Here is a 20,747-nt window from a genome sequence, read left to right on the forward strand (position 1 = left end):
TTACCAATGTTGTAAGAGTTGAAGAGCGTAAAAAACATCTCTTATTTTGCAATTTTATGTCAAACTATAATTACTTCAAAGTAAATCAATAAAATTAAATAGCAGTTTGTTATGAAAGCAATGCAAAATATTAGACCAAAAGAATACTCAATAATGGGGTAAACCTATACGACAGTATATTGAATGATTTAAAAAAAAACACATTTCTATGATTGTGACATGAAAGGTGTTTGCATTCAGAAAGCAAAAGAAGTAGGACTTATAAAACATGCAAGTACAATCTAATTTTATTTTTTTTTAAGTGTGTGGGGAACAGCATTTGTACAAGTATATGCCAAATGCCATTGGTGTCTACTTCTATGTTAGCATCATGGGTGATTTTTTATTATTTCAGGGTGATTTTTTTATTATTTCAGTTTTGCTTCTCCATATTTCTACCCTTATTTCTCAAATGCACAATATTATCTAACAAATATGTAAAAGGCCATCTATCCTATGTGTGTGACTCTGATAAATTCTGCATAACTCTGAAAGAGAATCGGGACAAATGGGAAGATTACATGGAAAGACATTTCAGTTCTGTGTAACAATGCATTGAGCTCTCTCTATGGGCCACTGAACATGAACCACCACCTGTGAGCCCACTGCTTCTAATGGGAATGGTATCTACCAGGGCCTGGCAAATTCCTTATCAGTAATTATGTGGAAGGGAGTATGGCTTATGCAGGCTGAGAAGTTGGATCTGATTCTAAAACTGCCTTCCAATTCTAAAACTCTATGCCTTTTGATTTTGCAATGAATTTAACAGACAACACCTATCATTTTAAAAGCCCTTTTTATGTTTCAAAGCACTTTCACATATGCTGTTTTATATTAGCCTTAGTCCAGTACTTTTTAAAAATCCTGTCCCTATCACACATCTGTAGAATAGGAAGAACAGATATTATCACCTCCATTTTACTGAAGGAAAAACTGAGGCAAGAGCAGAGTAATCTCTTTTCATACTTTGAGGTAGGTGAGATGAAAAATAAATTATGAGAGCATACATTTCTCTTGCCTTATGGCTCCACTCCTTTCCTTTAAAAAACACTGTGCAGCTTCTCCTTTTCTACTGGGGTTTGCAAACTGGATAGAACTGGTAACAATATTGCATGATGAGTGTCAGTTAAATGAAAAACTAAGTTTTGATAGTAAGTATCAATGATGATAATACACATCTGGTTGATTCCACTAACTTAAATCAACTCAGTCAAGGTCGAATAACCAATATGTCATTTTGACTCAAAAATCATGATCAATAAAACCAACTGGTTGAAATGAACACCCAAGAGGCTGCTGAGCCTAGGGATCTCAGTCAATATATTTGCCTTATACCTGTGTCCTTCATAGTTGCAGGTAAGGAGTTCAAAAGTTGGGCTGAGGGGCCAATTGAATAATGAATGGGATTCATACGGGACTTAATGAAGCAGGGCTTTGTTCCTTTTACCAAAGGAAAATTAAAAGAGAAATTTTGTATTTATTTTACAGTGGCAGCAGATTAAGCACTTCAGTAATAATGTGGCAATTCACCAAAAGAGGTCTTAGTTAGGTGCTATCTGAAATCATGAAATTAAGTGGGAAAACATACACATGGAAAGGTTTATATGTTCTAAAAAAATAATCCAAATTTTAGATAAATGATAGTCATCACAGAGTATAGTAAACAAATGACATATTTTCATTGGCTGACTGAGCCCTTTATACACATATATCATTTTCTGTGTGCCAAACCCTCTACCTAATACCTCTCCTCATAATCACCCCCATGCAAATCATTACAGAGGAAACCCGAGGGTCACTGAGGCTGAGGGTACTTCCTCCAAGTCATGTAGACACAAGGGGAAGTGATAGGATCACAACCCAGGTCTGATGACTCCAAACCAGCACATTACCCTTATTACCTATTCTCCCAAAACCTTGAGATTATGTATATGCTCTTTTTAAAGCAGGAAGTCACTAAGGTGGCATGATACACTACTTCAGAAAATACAGAGTTAACCTGGGAACAACTGGAGAATGATAGGAAACAGAACACAATAACTGCTGATAGAATCTATTATCCATATTGTTAATACATTAGTATGGGAACTGACTATTGATAATAAATTATTGAAAAAGGTATGATAATGTCACAGAAGCTTGAAATACTTTTCTGCTCAATGACATAAAATTCAGTCTACAGAGTTTTAACTATTCACTCATTTGACAAACAGTTGAGTGCCTACCATATTCCCAGCACTGCTAAAAGCAGAGAAATTTCTCCAGTGATTCAGACAGACAAAAGTCCCAGACTTGATGAAGTTCACAAAAGCTCCACAAGAAAATGAGGTATTAGAAAGAAAGGGTGAGGCAGAAGATTTTGTTGTGTGTGTGTGTGTGTGTGTGTGTGTGTTTACTTATTTATTTATTAGTTTTAGGTGGACACAATATGTGGTGTGAAGGATAAAACCCAGTTCCTCACGTGTGCTAAGCAAGCATTCCACCACTTGAGCCACAACTCCAGCCCAAGACTTTGGTTTTAATCCTGGCCAGATGGCCTTAAGCAAATTATTTGAATCTCTCTGAGTCTCAGCTCCCTTACCTTTAAACTGAGTATAATAGTATCTGTTTTTATTATATCATCTTTTATTAGGAAAAATACTAGTTTATATGTGAAAAAAAATCCTACTTATTCTTTGGTCTTGGAGAAACTGAGGTAGTTGATGAGGCATAAAAGTTTTGTCCTCATTATTAAATCCTTCAAAATATTTCATTCCATATTTTCCATGATCTAAGCTTTCTGGGTTTAATGTTAACCATGTGTAAGACTTGCTGGGTCACCATAAGGTCACTCTTCTATACCTAGCCACCAATTTCAAAGTCTGTGTTATAGGCTTAGGATGCCATAATTATGTATGTTTCCCCTTGTTGTGGAAGGAAGTAGGATTTAAATTATATCTTAGTGATTATTTCATTTACACACTTCTAGAGATTCTGTTTCCTAACTAGTTCTTGAGAAACAAATTCATTACAACTGATTATTATAAAAATCTTCCAGTAAGATTTTCTTTCTTTCATATGTTCTTGCATGCTACTGTTTCACTGAGAGTGTGGAATAAGAGCTAGGTGCATGTGGGTGTGTCATAGGAAGGACCATTTCTCAGCATTCAGGTTCCACTTTATTGATTAAATCAGAAAAATCAATCAGTTCCAACCCTAAATCCCTGCTTTCCTTACTCACTTTCTCCCTTCACCTTGGTGAGTGGGTGGGGGGTTCCTAAGCTATTTTTATCAGCTCAGCAAATCAGAGTTCTGCTTTCTAAACAAAGAGGTGCCAACCTTGAGACTCTGAAAGCGAACACAAGCCAGGCATTGTGCACAAGTGAAAAGAATATAATTAGCAAAGTTATAGTCACAATTAGGAAATACCTCCTCAGAAAAGTTTCCACTTAACTCTGAGCAGTGCTCAAATTACCATTGTGCTTGAGGCCTCTGTCTCTTGGCTGACTCAGACCTCTGCGACAGATCTATGAATATCAGCACCTTCCATAAAACACAGGCACAAATTCTAATGCTGGATGTGTAGTTTTTTTTGTTTTGTTTTGTTTTTTAATAACAAATGTGGATAATGTGCAAATTGAGACACCAAAATTAAAATTTAAAAAATAAGAAACATAGTCTCACAAATGTCAGGTATTAGCCAAATTATTCTTTCACCATGCTCTTTCTTCATCTTCTCCAGCCCTTTCCCCTTTGTCACCCTCAGAGAGAGGTTAGGAAAGACGAAGAAAGCAAAAATGAATACTCACTTCATCTCCAGGATCTCCTCCAGCTGTTTCCTCCTCTCTATCCGCAGGTTGGCCAAGTGTGCTTCTTTCTCAGCCAGGGACTGCTGTGTAGAGGCAAGGCGGGCTTTGGTGGCATCCAGTTCTTGCCTGGTCTTCTCCAAGGCGTTCATCAGTTCCTCTATCTGAAAGGTACATGGAGCTGTGTATGTGATTGTTCCTTCATTCAAGTATAAGGCATTCTTGACTACCCTGTGTTCCAATGATAAATACAAAGAAATTGTGGGTGCTCTTGAAGTAGAGACACTGTTTCCAGGAGCTCTCTCTTTATCACTGATTAAAAATAAATGTTTCTAACACTGTAAATGTCCATTTTGAGATGGGATAGAGTTCAGTAGCAAAGGATTTGCCCAGTACACACAAGGCCCTGCATTCCAAGCCCAGGACAGCAAAAACAAAAATAAAAGTCCATATTTCTCCAAGGCCCACCTTTGAGGTCCACTGTTTAATATCTATTCTAGAAGTAGGGGTGAGTAACTTGACCTAATTTCAACCCACATTTGGCAAAATTCTCAGCTACTTCCTTACAGTTAGAGGGAGGCAACACTCAACACAGTTCTCCTGGCACAATCTACTCCTGTGTGTAGACTCCAGGGTACTTTGACAGGAAGTTAATCGATGTGTTTCAGATTCATTTATGTTTTAACCTATCAAAGCCTTGTTTGGTCACAGCTATTTGATGTCCATGGGCCTCAGTAGCCCCTCTCACCTCACCTCCCAGACTTACATTCAGGAAGCAAGATTTGGCCAAAGGTAAACAGAATTCCAGCCACAAAGGGTTCAAGTTTGGTTTGCCCCTGAAGTTTGAGAGGGTTCTAAACTTGAAATAAATGACATGTAACTTTTATAGGGTGCTAATACACCATAGAAATAAGCCAGACTATCAAATATCCAGGGTTTTCCAGCCAGGTCCCAAAAATTGGACTAGGAAGCCCCGTGGCAAGGCCTTACTCTCCCCAAACCATTAGGGACTTTTAAAAGCCAACATACAACAAAAAGGGTTGGTGTTTATGGTTCTGTTCCAGAGACTTCCGTGGAGAAAGCTGGTGAAATGCCATGCCTTGCACAGGCTGCTTCTACTCTGCAGATTCAAAATCATGGTTCCAGGAAGTTTCTAGATTCCAGAGCTGATGTTTGAGTTTCTAAGCCACCCCTCCCCGCTGCACTTGGCAGAATGGGTTCATCCATCACTTAAGTCAACAGAACACCCTTCAAAATGTGTCAATGACATGTTAAGTTTCAATTCATAAAGACTTTTTACACAATTTCTGCAGTTTTACATGGAATTTATTCAGAATAAGCATTATAGTTCACGTCCAAGGTAAATCACAAGCTTTTAAGATTCAGAAAATTCTCCATTTTGCCCTGATAGAAAGAGGAAACTTAATGACCATGTAATTTAAATCAAAGCCAAAACTAAAAACAGTTTAAAATAAAGCAAGACATAAAAAGAATAATCTATGAAAGTCACAGGACCACACCTATTTAACTGTAGAATAAATAGCATTATTTTTTAACTTTATAAATATATACAATTTAAAAAAAACAATTGTGTTTTTCTTAGGTTCTCATATAAGTCATATAATATTTTAATATGACCAGGCATGGTGGGGCACATGTGTAATCACAGTGACTAGAGAGGCTGAAGCAGAAGAATCCAAAGTTTTTACTAAGCACTTAATGAGATCTCATCTCAAATTAAGAAGATTAAAAAAGACTAGAGAAGCAGCTCAGTGATAAAGCATGCCTGGGTTCAGTCCTCAGTACCAAAACAACAATAACAACAACAACAATAACAAACCCCATATATTACAAATATATCTAGAAACCCTTCTGTGAAGCAATACTTAAGGCTAAAATAAGAGTTTTCTTACTTTTTGTCCCTATTTTTTATGTACTCAATAGTGTAAAAAAATACCTATCAGAATAATGACCATTCCACAGACTAATTCATGTAGTCTGCTTGATCCTCCACAGGGGATGGTCTTTGCCACTTGACCCTGTCACAAATTATTATTTATTTCAAACATGATACTGATTCCAGAAAAGAGAGGAAAGGTCTCAAGAATTCATATCTACTGAATTCTCTCTCATTCTTTGAAACTGAACTATCTGCAATCTATAGACTCTAATCTACTCACCTGGATTTCCAAGTTACTAATTCACTCACCATCAGACTTCTTGTGCAAACACCAGGAGCTCTATGGTAATCCATCTTTAAATAATTACATTTTAGAGAAACACCTTTCAGCTATAACCACACAAAGAAACCTGGACACTTAGGATATGTAATCCAGTGTTTTAACTGATGGAAATGCCATTGGCTCCCAACATCAATAATGCTTAGTACCATGTAAGAATGTTGTTCCCAACACCTTGGAAATAGAGTCATTAAAGAATTGCAGGCCAAGGCTTCCGACTCATTCCAATTGATATGGAAGTATTGTACATTAAGGACCATAAGGTACACTGTAATTTTTTGTAAGCAACCATTCAAATCTCAGAATCTCAGTTTCCTAGACAATGCCCATGGTTCTTTCTATGTTTAATGTTTTATTAGAGTTCTGAAAAATGTTTCCTTTATTGCCAAAGCAGGAGCATTAAAAGTAAGAAATGTTTTCTTGCTGTGGTGATCATTAGGATAGCCTACAGTATTTCAGTTGTCCTCCTTATGGACATATGGTAAGACTACACCTTCCCTCTCCCTGTGAGTATGACTTCAGCCAATAAAATACCATCATTTCCAGGGAGAAGCATGTAGTGCTAGCATTCAATTCCAACCTTCCTTCCTCTGCACCAAGGCAAACATAGAAGCATGTCTCAGATGACACTTCCTTTAGCCTGAATCCATAGTGGCCATAATGAAGCCCTAGGCCAACCCACATCACATAAGCAAGATAGACACCTTTGTTGTGCTACACCATTACTGTAAACCTTCAAGGCTGGTGTGGGAAGTTGAAATTGGGTGCTCTGTACTCCCCACAACAGCCTTCTCTCTTCAAGAGGAAATCGCTTGTTACTCTTGCTATCCCATGGAAAAGAGACTTTTGCAGGCCACTGGTAATTTCCTTTTTGCCAAATGTCTTTTCTTAATGTGCAGCTTTCACAGAGCTACATTCCTCCAAATGTATTTGTCCCTTCATTAAAATAACATCTTAACCAACAATATACATGTAGTTTGTGTCTCAAAAACCACCAGATTAGAATTATGGTGTCACTTACTAAACTATGTGACTAAGACAAGTTTCTTCATCTCTCTCAGTTTCAGTTTCCTCATCAGTAATCTGGGCACCATGTGGCTTGTCTATTAGTTGTCTGTGGGCACTGAAGTGAGATGACATAGCCCATAATCATTTCCTCTTCTCACTGATATCAAGAAAATAAATTTTTCTGATAATACAAATAAGGTAGACTTATTACACAGAACATGAAAGCTACTGATATGAAAACTTTGAAAATTTTTAAGTCAAATAGCATTCTTTTCAGTTAAGATCTACCTACATCCCAGCACCTAGAAATAAACACTATAAACAATTTTTTCCAGCTTCTCCATCCCTCTCTATGTATGTACATATTTAATTGAGATGCTATATATGAATATATCCATATAAAATATAATATTATGAACAACTAATGTATTGTGAGCATTTTCCATTTGTCATTAAAGAGTCTTTTGAAAATCCCATTTTAATCTGTCAGTGTTCTACCCAATCCCCATTTTCCTAAACCTGATGCTGTGGTCTGAATGCTGTATCCCCCCAAATTCATATGTGCAAATTCTAGCCCCCAAGGTGATGGCATAAGGAGGTGAAGCCTTTGTGAGGAGTTAAGTCATGAGAGAAGAGCCCTCAGGAATGGGATTAGTGCCCTTACAAAGGACATCCAAGGAAGTTTATTTCTTCTCCCACTATGTGAGAGTACAGAAGTCAGTATCCACAACCTGGAAGAGGACTTGACCATGCAGGAACCTTGATGTAGGACTTCCCTGCCTCCATAACAGTGAGGAGGAAATTTCTGTTGTTTATAAATCATTCTGTTTATAGTATTTTGTTACAGGAATCAAAATGGACTAAGATGCATAGGAACTTATTTTCCCTAATTGCTTTGCAAACTCTTCAACTCCTTGCAGTCCATCACTGGGTCCTTCCCCAGGTGCCACTGTCCTAGAGACACTTCCTCATCTATACAGATACTCAGGAGATGAAGTCTATCTTCACAGTTCTCACCTTCATGCAGATGCCTGTTCAAACTTTCTCTTTCTCCTTTCACTCATTCAAACTCTTTCACATGTACCTGTCAACCCCTGGCTCATCTTGACTGGTAAACCATCCAACTTCTTATCAAGTGCTCTGTAGCTGCTTCCATCTTCCTACTGCCTCTGGATCACTTCAATCTGCTTATCTTAATATAACATTAAATTGGAGATGACCAAAGGCTAACTTCTGATCCATGCACATCTAAAAAAAAAAATCCCTACAGCCTTGCCCTCTCAATGTCACTCCCTAACATATCCACCATTTTGGTCTCATGCCCTGAGTTTTTCCCAATCACTCATGTTTGAGTTAAATTTCTCTCTTCCTTTTCCTTCCTATTTTCCATGTGCTACCACATCCAATACCTCTGTTTTGGAAATGCTTATTGGATCCATCACTCCCTTTGATCATTAGTATAATATTCCCCATATATGATAGGATTTAAAGTACACGCATGCTTGTGTGCGCGCGCGCACACACACACACACACACACACACACACAGTCTTAGCCTCTGCCCCTACCTCTACCCTAAGTGAGGACATCATTTGTCTGCTCAGCTTCTCCCATGTAAGAGTAGCCACATCTGCTTCTGGATTTTATGAAATAGAATTAGCAAATGGGTAGCAGAGTGTACATATAGGAATAGGCTCTGAAGAGCAGACAAAAAAGATTTCTATAACAGAAAATAGAAGGAAGTAAGGGAAAGAAAGAGAAAGAAAATCATTGAGGCTGGGGAATATGGTGAAATTATTTTTTTGCCTTAGTACAAAATAAGAGAATTGGGGAAGAGAAAAGGGGAAAAAGCAAAGTCGGTAAGGGTACTTGTGGAGCTCTTACAAGGCTTTCTAAATTTGTAAATTGAAGGTTAGACTTCTTTCCCCCCGCCCCAGCATTTTTGGCTGTGTCTTTGAATGTGTCTTTGAACTTGGACCCACAGGTCTGTGACTCACAGAAGCACCATGAGAATCACTATCACAGTTTGTCTTCCCACTGCCAAGAAAACATGCCTGAACCATCAGTATCTGTCAGATTTCACTGGCCTGGTTCTAACATCTTGAAGATTTGGATTATCCACAGCAGTATTTTTCAGACTGTGTTCCCTAGTCGCCAGGGATTCCATAAGTGTGTCTGGGGGCTGAAAAACAGGTTAGTGGAACCAAAGGAGCATGAAGAAACAGAGGCCTGAGTTGAGCATCCCAAACTCAAAGGAAGCTGTTCCAGTCCTTTTTGTCTGTCTGTTTTATATGTGGCATTACTCTAAGGATTTAACTTGAACATTTAAATAACTTCAATGTTTTAAAACACCAGAAATGGCTAAAATCATGAATTATGAGGCAAGGCTATACTAATACCATTTGCCAGTTGTGGGACCGTGAGAAAATGTCTGCAATTCTCACCTACAGTAGTAGTAGTTTTTGAGAGAGTTATTGCAAGCACAACATGAAGCAATGAATATAAAGTCCTTAGCACAGGGACTGGCAAATATGAGAACACTTAGTACATTCTTCACACAAGAGGTAGCATAACATAGTAGTTAGAAACTTAAATTCAGGAGGTGGTGTGCTACTTATGAGATTTATAAGTAAGTGAGTTAAGAAAGTTTTGAGCCTCAAGATCCTCACGTGTGAAATGGGACTAGTAACAGAACAGGGTTTTTGTGAGGATTAAGTGGGTTAGTGTGTGTGATACTCAGAAAACAATGCTGAATATTTGGTGTCATAGAAGTATGAGCTCCTACTAATACAGTGCCTGGTCAATATTCAACATATTTTATGATTGCTTATTACTGAATTCAAAATCTGTACTTGGTGTCCACCTACTCCAAATCCTGCACCCCCGCCCTATACACTCCTAGACCTATTCTCTTTTATAGCTTACCAAAATTGCCCATCTTCCAAAGCCCTGTCTACCAATGGCATCCATCTCATTCAGTGATCAAAGTCCCGAGCTCTGGAAGCAGTCAGACATGGGTCAAGTTTTGACTGCACCTGAAGGATCTCTGTGACCTTAGTTCAGTCTTACTCAATGCTTCAACTTTGTTGCACATTACAATCACTTAGGAAGCCTTTAAAAATTCCAATTCTGTAGTCACACTCTTCCAAATTAAATAAAAATAGCTGAGGGCAGAAATCTGACATCCTTATTTTATTAAAGAGCCAGATGATTCCAAAGTGCAGACAAGCCTCAGAACCCTGGACATAACTGACCTCTAAGCCTGAAGATCATCCCCTAACAATTGGGGTGGAAAGAAAACTGCCACAAGACTGTTATGAGCACAAAATGAGATAACACATGTAAATTACCCAGCCAAATGCAAAAAGCTCTCTGCCAAATGTCTTGCAAATGTCCCTTGAAAGCAGTTCCTAGCCATGCCACCTCCACCCAACTTGAGGACCTTTTGTTTTAACATCTGCATTTGTTCTGCAAACTCTTATTTGCTACAACTGGACTGTAAAACCCTAGAGGGTAGGGACCACATCTTCATCTTCTTTGGAAGCCCTTTCAGTATCTGACCTGGTACCAGTGTCCACACTCAATAGAGCCCCACACAACTAAGGAAGGCAACACACAGATGCAATTCCTAAACACCATCTTTGGCCCACTTACTTCAATGATGGATGAAGTGTAAGTCCAAATGGGACACTTTCCTACCCTGTTAACTACTGGTTCCCTCCCTGTCCTCACCTAATACCCTTTGAGGTCCTGCTCTCTGTTTGCCTCAAGCACCTTTTCTTTGCAATGGAGACCAGAGGGCTCCATTACAGCTCTTGAAAGGATGGAGGCCCAAAGCTCTTTGCTGCCCAGCAGTTGCCAGTAGCACTCAAGAACCCCTAAATATCACAGTAGCATAATAAAAAATCCCAGGTTCTGCCCAGGGAAGTTCAGAATCAAATGCAATTACTGAGTCATAATTATGATTTTTAAAAGCTTTTAAAGAAAAGTACTGAATGATATCAAAGCTTAACAACAGCCAGCTCTGCCATAGGCCTATGACTGGCCTCACAGGCAAAGAAGAATAACCTATAAAGAGGAGATAATGGCCCAGGCTCAGGGAGGACCTGTGGCCCTGCTTTTTAGTGAAATGCTACTTATAGAGTCACAATGATGACAAGCAAACATACACTTTGGGGAAGTCAAACAGGACATCAAACTGTTTGCCAACATTTAACTCCCCCATGAGTCTCTTTTAGAAATACATCTATTAGCAATTCAATGGATAATAATATTTCCTGGAAAAAAAAGCTTCAGAAAAGGTGCTTAATTCCTAGAATGTCATTATAGTGAAAATTGAGGTTCACAGCCACCTCAAAAGTATTCTGAAGTACTCTAAATGTTTCACTTAAAAGAATCTCCTACAAGGCTCCCAAGTATGGCAAGACTAGAATTCTCACCTATAACCTAGAAAGGTGAGACTATATTTTAAAATATATTGGCTTGGGTGTGGTGGAACATTCCTGAAATCCCAGTGGCTTGGGAGGCTGAGGCAGGAGGATTGCAAGTTCAAAGCTAGTCTCACAATTTAACAAGGCCCTAAGCAACCTAGTAAAACCCTGTCTCAAAATGAAAAAATTAAAAGGGCTAAGAATGAAGCTCAGTGGTTAAACGCCCTTGGGTTCAATCCCTGGCTAAATAAACATACAAACAAACAATAAATAAAAGATATTCACTTGATGTTGCATATCTAGAACATTAAGTTTTCTTTAAATTAGATGTCAATTTGACCTGCCCAATTAAAAAAAATAAAAACAAAATACCCTGATTAATCACGTGCCATTTCTGGTTTCGAGGCTACTATGTTGCAGATCATAAAAACTCTTATAAATTGGTTGAGGTATCAAGACTACTCAATTGTATTTGAATAATTCACAAATCTGCACAGTTAAGAATAACAAAGACATCAAATGGATTACTAAAGAGTCTATTGCTTACAAACGGCTCCAAAGAAACTGTCAGATCTTTTAGAATGAACAACGGAGCCTTAAAACAATAAAATAAAAAACCTGTTTAAGACCTTAAATCATTAACATGTGTCAGCTTAAACTTGCACCTGCACATGTGTTTTTTAACAAAATATTTAAAAACCAGCTTCCCTCTCAGTTATCTGCCAAGACCACCGCTCCAGGTTCCTCGGGTCTCTTCCAAGCGCATGGCAGCTCCCCATGCTTTTCAGGAGGTTGCTTAGCATGGGTTGATCTTCAAATATTTTGATAAAATATCTTCCTCTTTAATTTGTGTCAGTTTTGAGTTGGTATGTATTTTGTGTTAATGATTTGGGATTCTTAAATCCATATTTTAAAAACAGACTGGCTCTTCCCCATTGGGCTCCATTACCCATCCTTGTTTCCTGTCTTCATTTCATCCTTAGTGGAAGAGGATGGGAGCTTTCAGTTAGCATGAGAACAGTGAGACAATAAAATCCCCATGCCCCATGTTACAGTGCATCCAGAATGTGAATTGGTCCCATGGGACCAGCTGGATTTGGCCCAACACTACTCTAGGCTCAGAAGGTCACCCTGAGATCAGAAGGTGAAGATAAATGCTTAAACCCTCCTTCCCCAGCTCAGTAACTATGCAGACAGTGATAGTATAAGCTGAAGGATCTGTTAAAAATGAGGACTGCTAATCTTATTTTTCCAATTAGTCTTATCTGACATTTCTATCTCTTCTCCAACCCATTGCCCACTGCTGCCTTAGAGTGACACCTTTTGGAAATGGTTGAAACTGAAAATCCCCAGACTGCTCTTTGCCTGTACCCGACCATCTCAAGACTGTGATTTGTTTTCTCTTAGTTGAAGTCGAAGTATCTAGAAGCTCTGCTTGAATATGTAACCTCCGGTCATTCCACTGCAAACAGATATCCACTTCAAGCAAATGCAGGCTCAAGCTCTTTTATTTTTAGTACATTTAAAAATTTCCCTATCCCCCTTCTCTTCCCTGGCTAATTAACAAACTCTCACATGATAATGAAAGAAAGATAGAGAAGAAATGTGCAAAAAATACAACTGACTTGACAGAGTCCAATGAATCACACAGTCTTAGAGTACGAATGAGTAACAGTCTCTCCAATATGCCTGTGAGCCCTCTCCATTCCACTCCAGATGGCATTCAGCTCAGCAGAGCCTGGAGGAAGCAAGGCAGTGTGGATATGCATCCGGGTATGTATGCTGTAGGCACATCTTGGGCAGTTGGGAGGCTTTCTATGTTCTATGTGTGTTACAGTTTCAGAGCACACCAAACGGCTGGCCTGGACCCTCCCTATGCAGCTTTCAGAGGAGCAGTGAAGAACTTGGGCTCTAAAGCCAGTTGGCTCAGCCCTCCCCAGATCGCAGCCACACACATGCAGTGTGATTTAGGGAAAGGTACTTGACAAAAATGTGCATCTGTTTCTCCCTCTGTGACATGTGGGTAATAACTGCACCTGCTGGGGTCTCTGTGAGGGCTACCTGAGCTACAGAGCTACCTGCTTAGCACACAGTGAGCACACAGTGATGGTATAAGGGATGGTATAAATTTCCAATTGTTATCAACAGTGATCTCAGTTTAAATGTTGGCATTAAGTTTTCAGTCCAGGAGAGGATGAATAAGAAAGACAAAGAATCAGATTTCCATTTAAAAAAAATATTTTCAGAAAGACACCTCATATTTTTCATCTTCATTGGAAAATTTTTAAGTCATGAAACCAAACTAATCATACACAAAATATGCATTGTTCATTTTTTTATCTTAGGATAAATTCTAAACATAAAAATGAAGGAACAGAACAAGATGATAGAGTAGGACTGTCAACAGAACTTCCTGCAGTAGTGGCCATGTTCTAACGTGTGCTATCTAGTGTGTGTGCCCCACCTAATGTGACTACAAAGTACTGGAAATGTGGCTGGCTCACCCTTGGAAGGGAATTTTTAAATTAAATTTAATTTATTTAAGTAGCCACATGTCTAGTGGCTACTGAACTGGAAAGAGCAGTATCAGAGCAGCCAAGCTTCACAGCCCTGTTATCCAACAGTGGTGTTCAGAAAATATATCAATCTCTGTGGAAAGTTTGCCTTTTGGGATCATTTGAGAAAACCTTTTTAAATTTCCTTAAATGAAATATGACTCATGAATTACCATTTGATCCAGCCATTCTACTTTAGGGATTCATCTAAGGATATAATAATGGATCTTTCTAGAAGAATTTATTCTAAGGATATAATTAATATATTTATCACAATGTTGTTTATAAACACTAGAATGAAATTGCATATATGTATGTATGTATACATATATACATGATACATACATATATGAGCATACATGTATGTTTATACTTTCCAAAGAAATGAGTTAAATAAAATATGGCATGTGTACATGTGTGAAAGTGTTACAAAGAAATTGGATAATATATTACAAGTACAAATAGTTAAGATGTTTGTCAGATATTAAATAATAAGTGGAAAGACTAAATATAAAGAAAAGATGCTCATAAAATCTTAAGTGAGTAAAGCAGATTAACAAATAAAATAAATCCCAACTATATGTGTAGGGTCTTAATGTATTTTCATAGGAAAAAAAATAGAAGGAAAGGCATGAAATTGTTCTCTGGGTTTGTTTCTAGGCTTAGAGATTTCAGGTAACCCACTACATTCTTCTTGTACTTATTGCTATGTTTATGCATAATTAATGTTTAAAAGGGGCAATTTTAAAAATTTCAATCAAGGAAGCTCTGTATAGAACGTACTTCCATTCCCATGGTAAGTAGACCATAGCTCCAAAGAAGGAATCACAGGACTGCAGAACAGGACAGGGCCCTCTGGTGGCTATTGGGGTGGCAGCTACTCCCAGCCAAAACGACTTTAAGGCAGCTACATTTCTAGGCATAAGCACTTGGCCCTGACAATTCCTTAAATTTACACTGATTATAATCTTCTTCACCAGGGAGTGCCCACATGGTAGTGACCCCAGAGCTGCCAATGGAGATTCCTGCCATTTCCACCCTGTATTCCAATGCACCCAAGTATTGCTCATTCCACCTTCTTCCCTAATAAAATTCTGAAGGGATTGAAAAGTGAGTATGATTATTCTCTTATTTGTTTTGTTTTGTGCCTACTTAGCATTGGATGATTTTGTTATCAGTTTCTAAAGCACTTAAAATAAGTGGTCAGGCTGTAGAAAACCAGATGTCACTTGGCCACCTTCACTGACAACTTCTCTCCATTCCTGTTCAACACATCAGGGTGGTGTTCTCTAATAGACCTACTTTCTTGTGATGCAAGGATCAGTGCAGGGGAAATTCCAAAAAGGATTTGAAATGAGTCTCTTTTACTCTGATTCCTCTGGTTTGGCCCTTGAAGATACCTGTTGATACAAATAAAGCCTGACTCCAAGCCTGCTCCCTCAGGATCCTTCTAACATCATCCTATGTACCTTCAACTATAGATAATGGTCTCCCAGTATATCACTTTGCTTCTTTCTGAAGCACATGGGATGTAATGCATGTTTGTGTCCTCCCTCTTGGCACAGGATCTCCTCAAACACACAGAGATGGTCAATAGATAATTATGGGACAGATACTGGGAGGGTGAAGAAGAGAAGCAGCTATACCATAAAAAGGTAACCATTGCCTCTGATTTAAATAACAGTTTCCCACATCTTACTGGATCTTCACATATTCCCAAAGAAGCAGACCCTTTAACTGATGGATAGCTCAAGTTTGGAAAAGGTAAGAAATTTATCCAAAATCACAAATGGTTATTCCTAATTAGGATGTGAATGTGATTTCTGGGCACAAATATAATGAGAGAATCATTAGATGGGACTAGACTATACTGAGAGGGTCTGGTCTAGGAGCCCCTTAAGAGCAAGGAAAGACCTCGGTTCACTTTCCTCCATGTCTCTAGACCTAAATAGAATATCTTGTATATAGTCAGCACCAAAAAATGTATTTATGAACATAAATTAGGAAATGGAGCTTGGGGTCCTTTTGCTTCATTGGAGAACAATATTCACTTTGATCCCAGCATTGTTCTACATGGCCTAGTTGACTAGTGTTAGTTTTCTGTTACTGCACAATGTATTTTCACAAGTTTGACAGCTGATAGTTGTGTAGGTCAGAAGTTTAGGCTTAGTGTGATCGGGCTGTCCATTCAGGTTCTTAGAAGGCTGAAATCAGATATTGGCAGGCTGCAGTGTCATCTGGAGCTAAGGGTCCTCTTCCAAACTCATAAATGAGAAAGAATATGATTCCTTAAGCAAGTCTGAGGTCACTATTTCCTTGCCACTCCCTGCTCATAGAGGTCACCTGCATTTCTTGCTACATGTCCTCTTCAGATTTTTAATTCTAGCAATGGAGAAACTCCCTTGCATCAAATGCATCTTATGCTTTGACTTTCCTACTTTAGGAAAAGCCCAGTTCCTTTACAAGACTTAAATGATTAGGTCAGGCCAACCAAGAACAATGTCCCTTTCTTAAAGACAAGTGTGACATATAACACACAGAACAATTCAAGTAATATTTAATTATAGCCATAGTCCCAGGGATTATCAGCCACATACCAGGGAGAGAGAATCTTGAAGGTCCTTTTAGAATTCTGCCAACCACTGTTTTCTTTACAATATTGATGATATCAAATAAAATCAACCTACTGAAATACTTCCACTGTTTACCTTCCTTTTCCTTAAATGATATAAAATCATGTTTAGGAATGTATAACAAATAGAGGAAAAATTCTTTAACTTGATAAAGATCATTTATGAAACAAACAAACCAAAAAAGGTACTGTTATCATCATACATTAAGTATGTTTTCCCTCTATAGTTAGGAGCAAGGTAAGGATATACTTTCACCTCTCTTATTTAGTGTAATATTGGAAGTTTTAACCACTGTAATAGGGCAAGAAAAATAAGTAAAAAACATAAAAACTGGAAAGGAAAAAAAAATTGCTCCTACTTGCAAGTGACATATTTATGTAGAAAATCCCAAGTAATCTCCAAATATGTCCAACAACTAATAAATAAGTTCATCAAAGTTGCATGATACAAGATTAATGTACAAAAATAAACTGCATTTCTAAGTGTTAACAATAAGCATACAGAAACCAAAATATAAAACTAAATATCATTTATAATAACTCCAAAAAATGAAACATGTAAGTATAAACTTAATAAAACATGTACAGGATTATCTGCCCCAAATTATAAAAATCTTATGAAAGAAATCAAGACAATTTAAATAAATGGAATGATATAGAGTGTTTATGAATTAGAAGACTAAACATGCTAAGGAGGTCAATTTTTCCTAGACTGATCTATAGGTTTAATACAATTCCTATCAAAATTTTGGCAAGTTATATTATAGACATAGACAAGCTTATTCTAAACTTTGTATAAAAAGGCTCAGGCCTCAGAGTAGCTAAAACAATCCAGACAAGGAAGAAGAAATCATTCTGTCTAATACTAAGACCTACTGTGTATCTTCAGAGACTAAGACAGTGTGATATTATCAGTGTGATGGAGACATAGATTAACATGTGCCCATATTTTAGGGGGTCCATTTTGTTTTATATTATCTATGTTGTAAAGAAAGTGGTGGCTGGTAGATTTCTAAGAGGACCATACAAACATGCCTAAACGATATTGACACAAGAGCAAACACAATTCATTGGAGGAACAATAGTGTTTTCAACAAAGTTGTAGAAAAAAACAGGCAACTATATAGGCAAAGAACAACAAACAAAACCATCAACCTAAACCTTATATATTGCACAAAAGTTATCTCAAAATAGACTGTGGAATTAAGTGAATATCATAAAACCAAACCTTTTATTTAAAAAAACAAAAGAAATTTTTCAGGATCGAGGGCTAGGGAATTAGGTGGTAGAATTGATACCAAAATCACAATCCATACAAGTAAAGACTGGTAAACTGGACGTTAAAAATTGTTTTCTCAATTATATTCCATGATTTTATAATCATGTCAAAATGAATCCTAATGTTATGTATGACTACTATGCACTGATAAAAAATGAGAAAAATTTTAAAATAAAAAAATGAAAAAATATTTTCTCTATGAAAGACCTTGTTACAAGGATAAAAAAGACAAGCTAGAGTCTAGGAGAAAATATTTTCAAACCACACATTTGACAAAGAACTAGTATGAGAATACATTTTTAAAAAACTCTCAAAATTCAACAATAAAATATCTAATAAAATTTAAAAAGAAGCAAAAGACATGAACAAACATTTCCCTGAAACATAAATACAAAGGTTAATAAACATTCAAAAAGATGTTTCACATCATCACAAGTTACAAAAATATGAATCTAAATCACAATAAAGTATCTGTGCATTAGATGGGAATATAAAATATAAAATATATAAAATATAAAATAGTACCACTACTCTGAAAACAATTTGGAAGTTTCTCATAAAAATTATCAGGCAAGTACCATATGACCCAACAATTGCACTTTTATTATGTATCTTCAAGAATTAGAAATGCACATTCATATAAAAACTAGTATATGAGCATTTATAAGAGAATTACTGATAATAGGCCCAAACTGGAAAGAATCCTGATGTTCTTCAACTGTGATACCTCCATACCTTGGAACACTACTCAATAAGAAAATAAATGCAGTATTAATACACAACAACCTGGAAAAAATCTCCAGCAAATCATGCGAATTGAAAAAGAGTGAATTCCCAAAGTCACTTACTACATAATTCCATTTCTATAATGTTCTTGAAATGACAAAATTATAGAAATAGAGAACAGATTAATGCTTGCCATGGGTAAGGAATAGTGGTGGATGAAGCTGCAAAGCTATTCTTGAGCTGGTTCTGTATCTTGACCATACCAATGTCAATACTATGGTTGTGATTTTGCAAGATGATACTAAAACTGCCTTTAAACCCATAATTATCTAAAAATAAAAGGGTTTAATTTAAAACGTACATGCCTCATATTAGGGACCTACTTTACAGGGAAGCAAACAGCCAGAGCAAAGCTGAGGCATAAGAAGAAAGATGTTCATGTAAAGTAAATGAGGCCATGCTCTTAAAGACAGAAACCATTCCCAAACAGCAGAGCTGTGAGAATTTCAGCAGAGAATTTTCATGTTGTAAATGCCTTCCATTCCAGAGGATGACTACATACCCAGGTTAAGCAGTCAGCTTTCAAATCAAGGACTTGACATCATTTCAGTAAATGAAATCAACTTCCTTGATAGGCCTGTGATTAAAATGTCATAATTGTGTCCTCTTTTTATAAAACAAACCATCATACACACACACACGCACACACACACACACACACACATTTATAAGTGCCATGTTCAACAACAACTTCTACTGCATCATATGTGAACCCATACATGCCACCAGTAGTTACTAGATTCCTTATAATTATAATTCAGGTAAGAAAAACATCATGGTAAAGCTTCATTATCTGCAAACTAAATATATCCTATAGAGTGCAGGCTCAGCTAGTTCCTCAATGGGAGGAAAGCAAAAACTAGACACGAAGGGCCAGAATGAAAATCTTCCACTTCAATTTCTCCTTTATTTAAAACATTTTATAGGGGCTTTATGCTGACCCTGTTGATTCAGGAGAAAGAAATCCTTCCAAATGCGTCCCTAGGGTATCACATCCCCCATAGTGACTTGGCTCCCTCTTCCCAGAGCTATTACTACTACATGGAAAAAAACAATTCTTAATTGGTTAACTTTGGGAAAATCACTCCATAAAGACAAGACTCAGAACAAAGACGCCCACCCAGTTATTCCCACATATGAAGCAACCTGAAAGAGCATGAGCAATGCCACATAAAAAGGTAGACAGGCCGAACCTCACTACATTCTAATGCTGAAGAGAGGGTTTGCAGCTTCCCTCCTGCCTTTGAATGGAGCATCCACAGGAATGCAACAGCAGATCTGCTGCGCCCTGCCTCCCTTCCAGTCTTGACAGTTGTCAGTGTGCTGATCACTCCAGTGAGTGAGACTTTTCTTTCTGGCTGTCCAGCTGAACTAAAGAGAGTGGGGATTTGACAGTGGGCTCCCAGGACCAGTTACTCCACTTTTTACCTGGCTCCTCACCAAAGCCTGTCCCCGGCCCCTGCTGAGGACTATGGCTGGTCCCAGGGGAGCCCAGTGGAGAGTGGGTAAATGGCAAGGGTCAAATTCAGCCCATTCCTATATAAACAACCAAAATACACATCCTGCCACATACAATTTTCATGCTTAAAAGCAGAACCTTTTGTTTTCTTTGATAACCTTGATGCACAGGAAGAATCAATGTTTCACTGGTCAGAAATAAAAGCTACTTAAATCTTAACACGTGGCAGTTTGTTCTTCAAAAATCCACAACTGTGTTGAAAAGTTGTCTGTCAGAATGTACACGTTGTATTCACGTATGATACACCAGGCTTTACCCACAATACATGCATCATGCTTTGGAAGCATGCATCTGTGTTTTTTCCAAGGGACATTTTCTAGGATTTATGCCTTTGAATTATATTTTCAAAACAAGTGATTTTTTACCCTCGTAGCTCTTTTCAGATTAAAAAATAATTCACTATTTTTGTTACCAATATGAGATTATATAGCCTAGTTCCATTTAAACAGATTCAGCACAACCCTGAATCAAATAT

General features: G+C 37.6%; 1 protein-coding gene across 1 annotated transcript in view; it reads right to left on the reverse strand.

Moving 5' to 3' along the window:
- The window catches only part of Erc2 (ELKS/RAB6-interacting/CAST family member 2), an 808,331-nt gene that overhangs the window by 293,974 nt on the left and 493,610 nt on the right, over positions 1 to 20,747 (reverse strand). Inside the window, exon 15 of the mRNA XM_077796473.1 lies at positions 3,828 to 3,988. Coding sequence (XP_077652599.1) covers positions 3,828 to 3,988 — 161 coding nt within the window. The remainder of the gene's footprint in view (positions 1 to 3,827; positions 3,989 to 20,747) is intronic.

Source organism: Urocitellus parryii, chromosome 3 (genome assembly GCF_045843805.1).
Source record: "Urocitellus parryii isolate mUroPar1 chromosome 3, mUroPar1.hap1, whole genome shotgun sequence".
Classification (NCBI taxonomy): domain Eukaryota; kingdom Metazoa; phylum Chordata; class Mammalia; order Rodentia; family Sciuridae; genus Urocitellus; species Urocitellus parryii.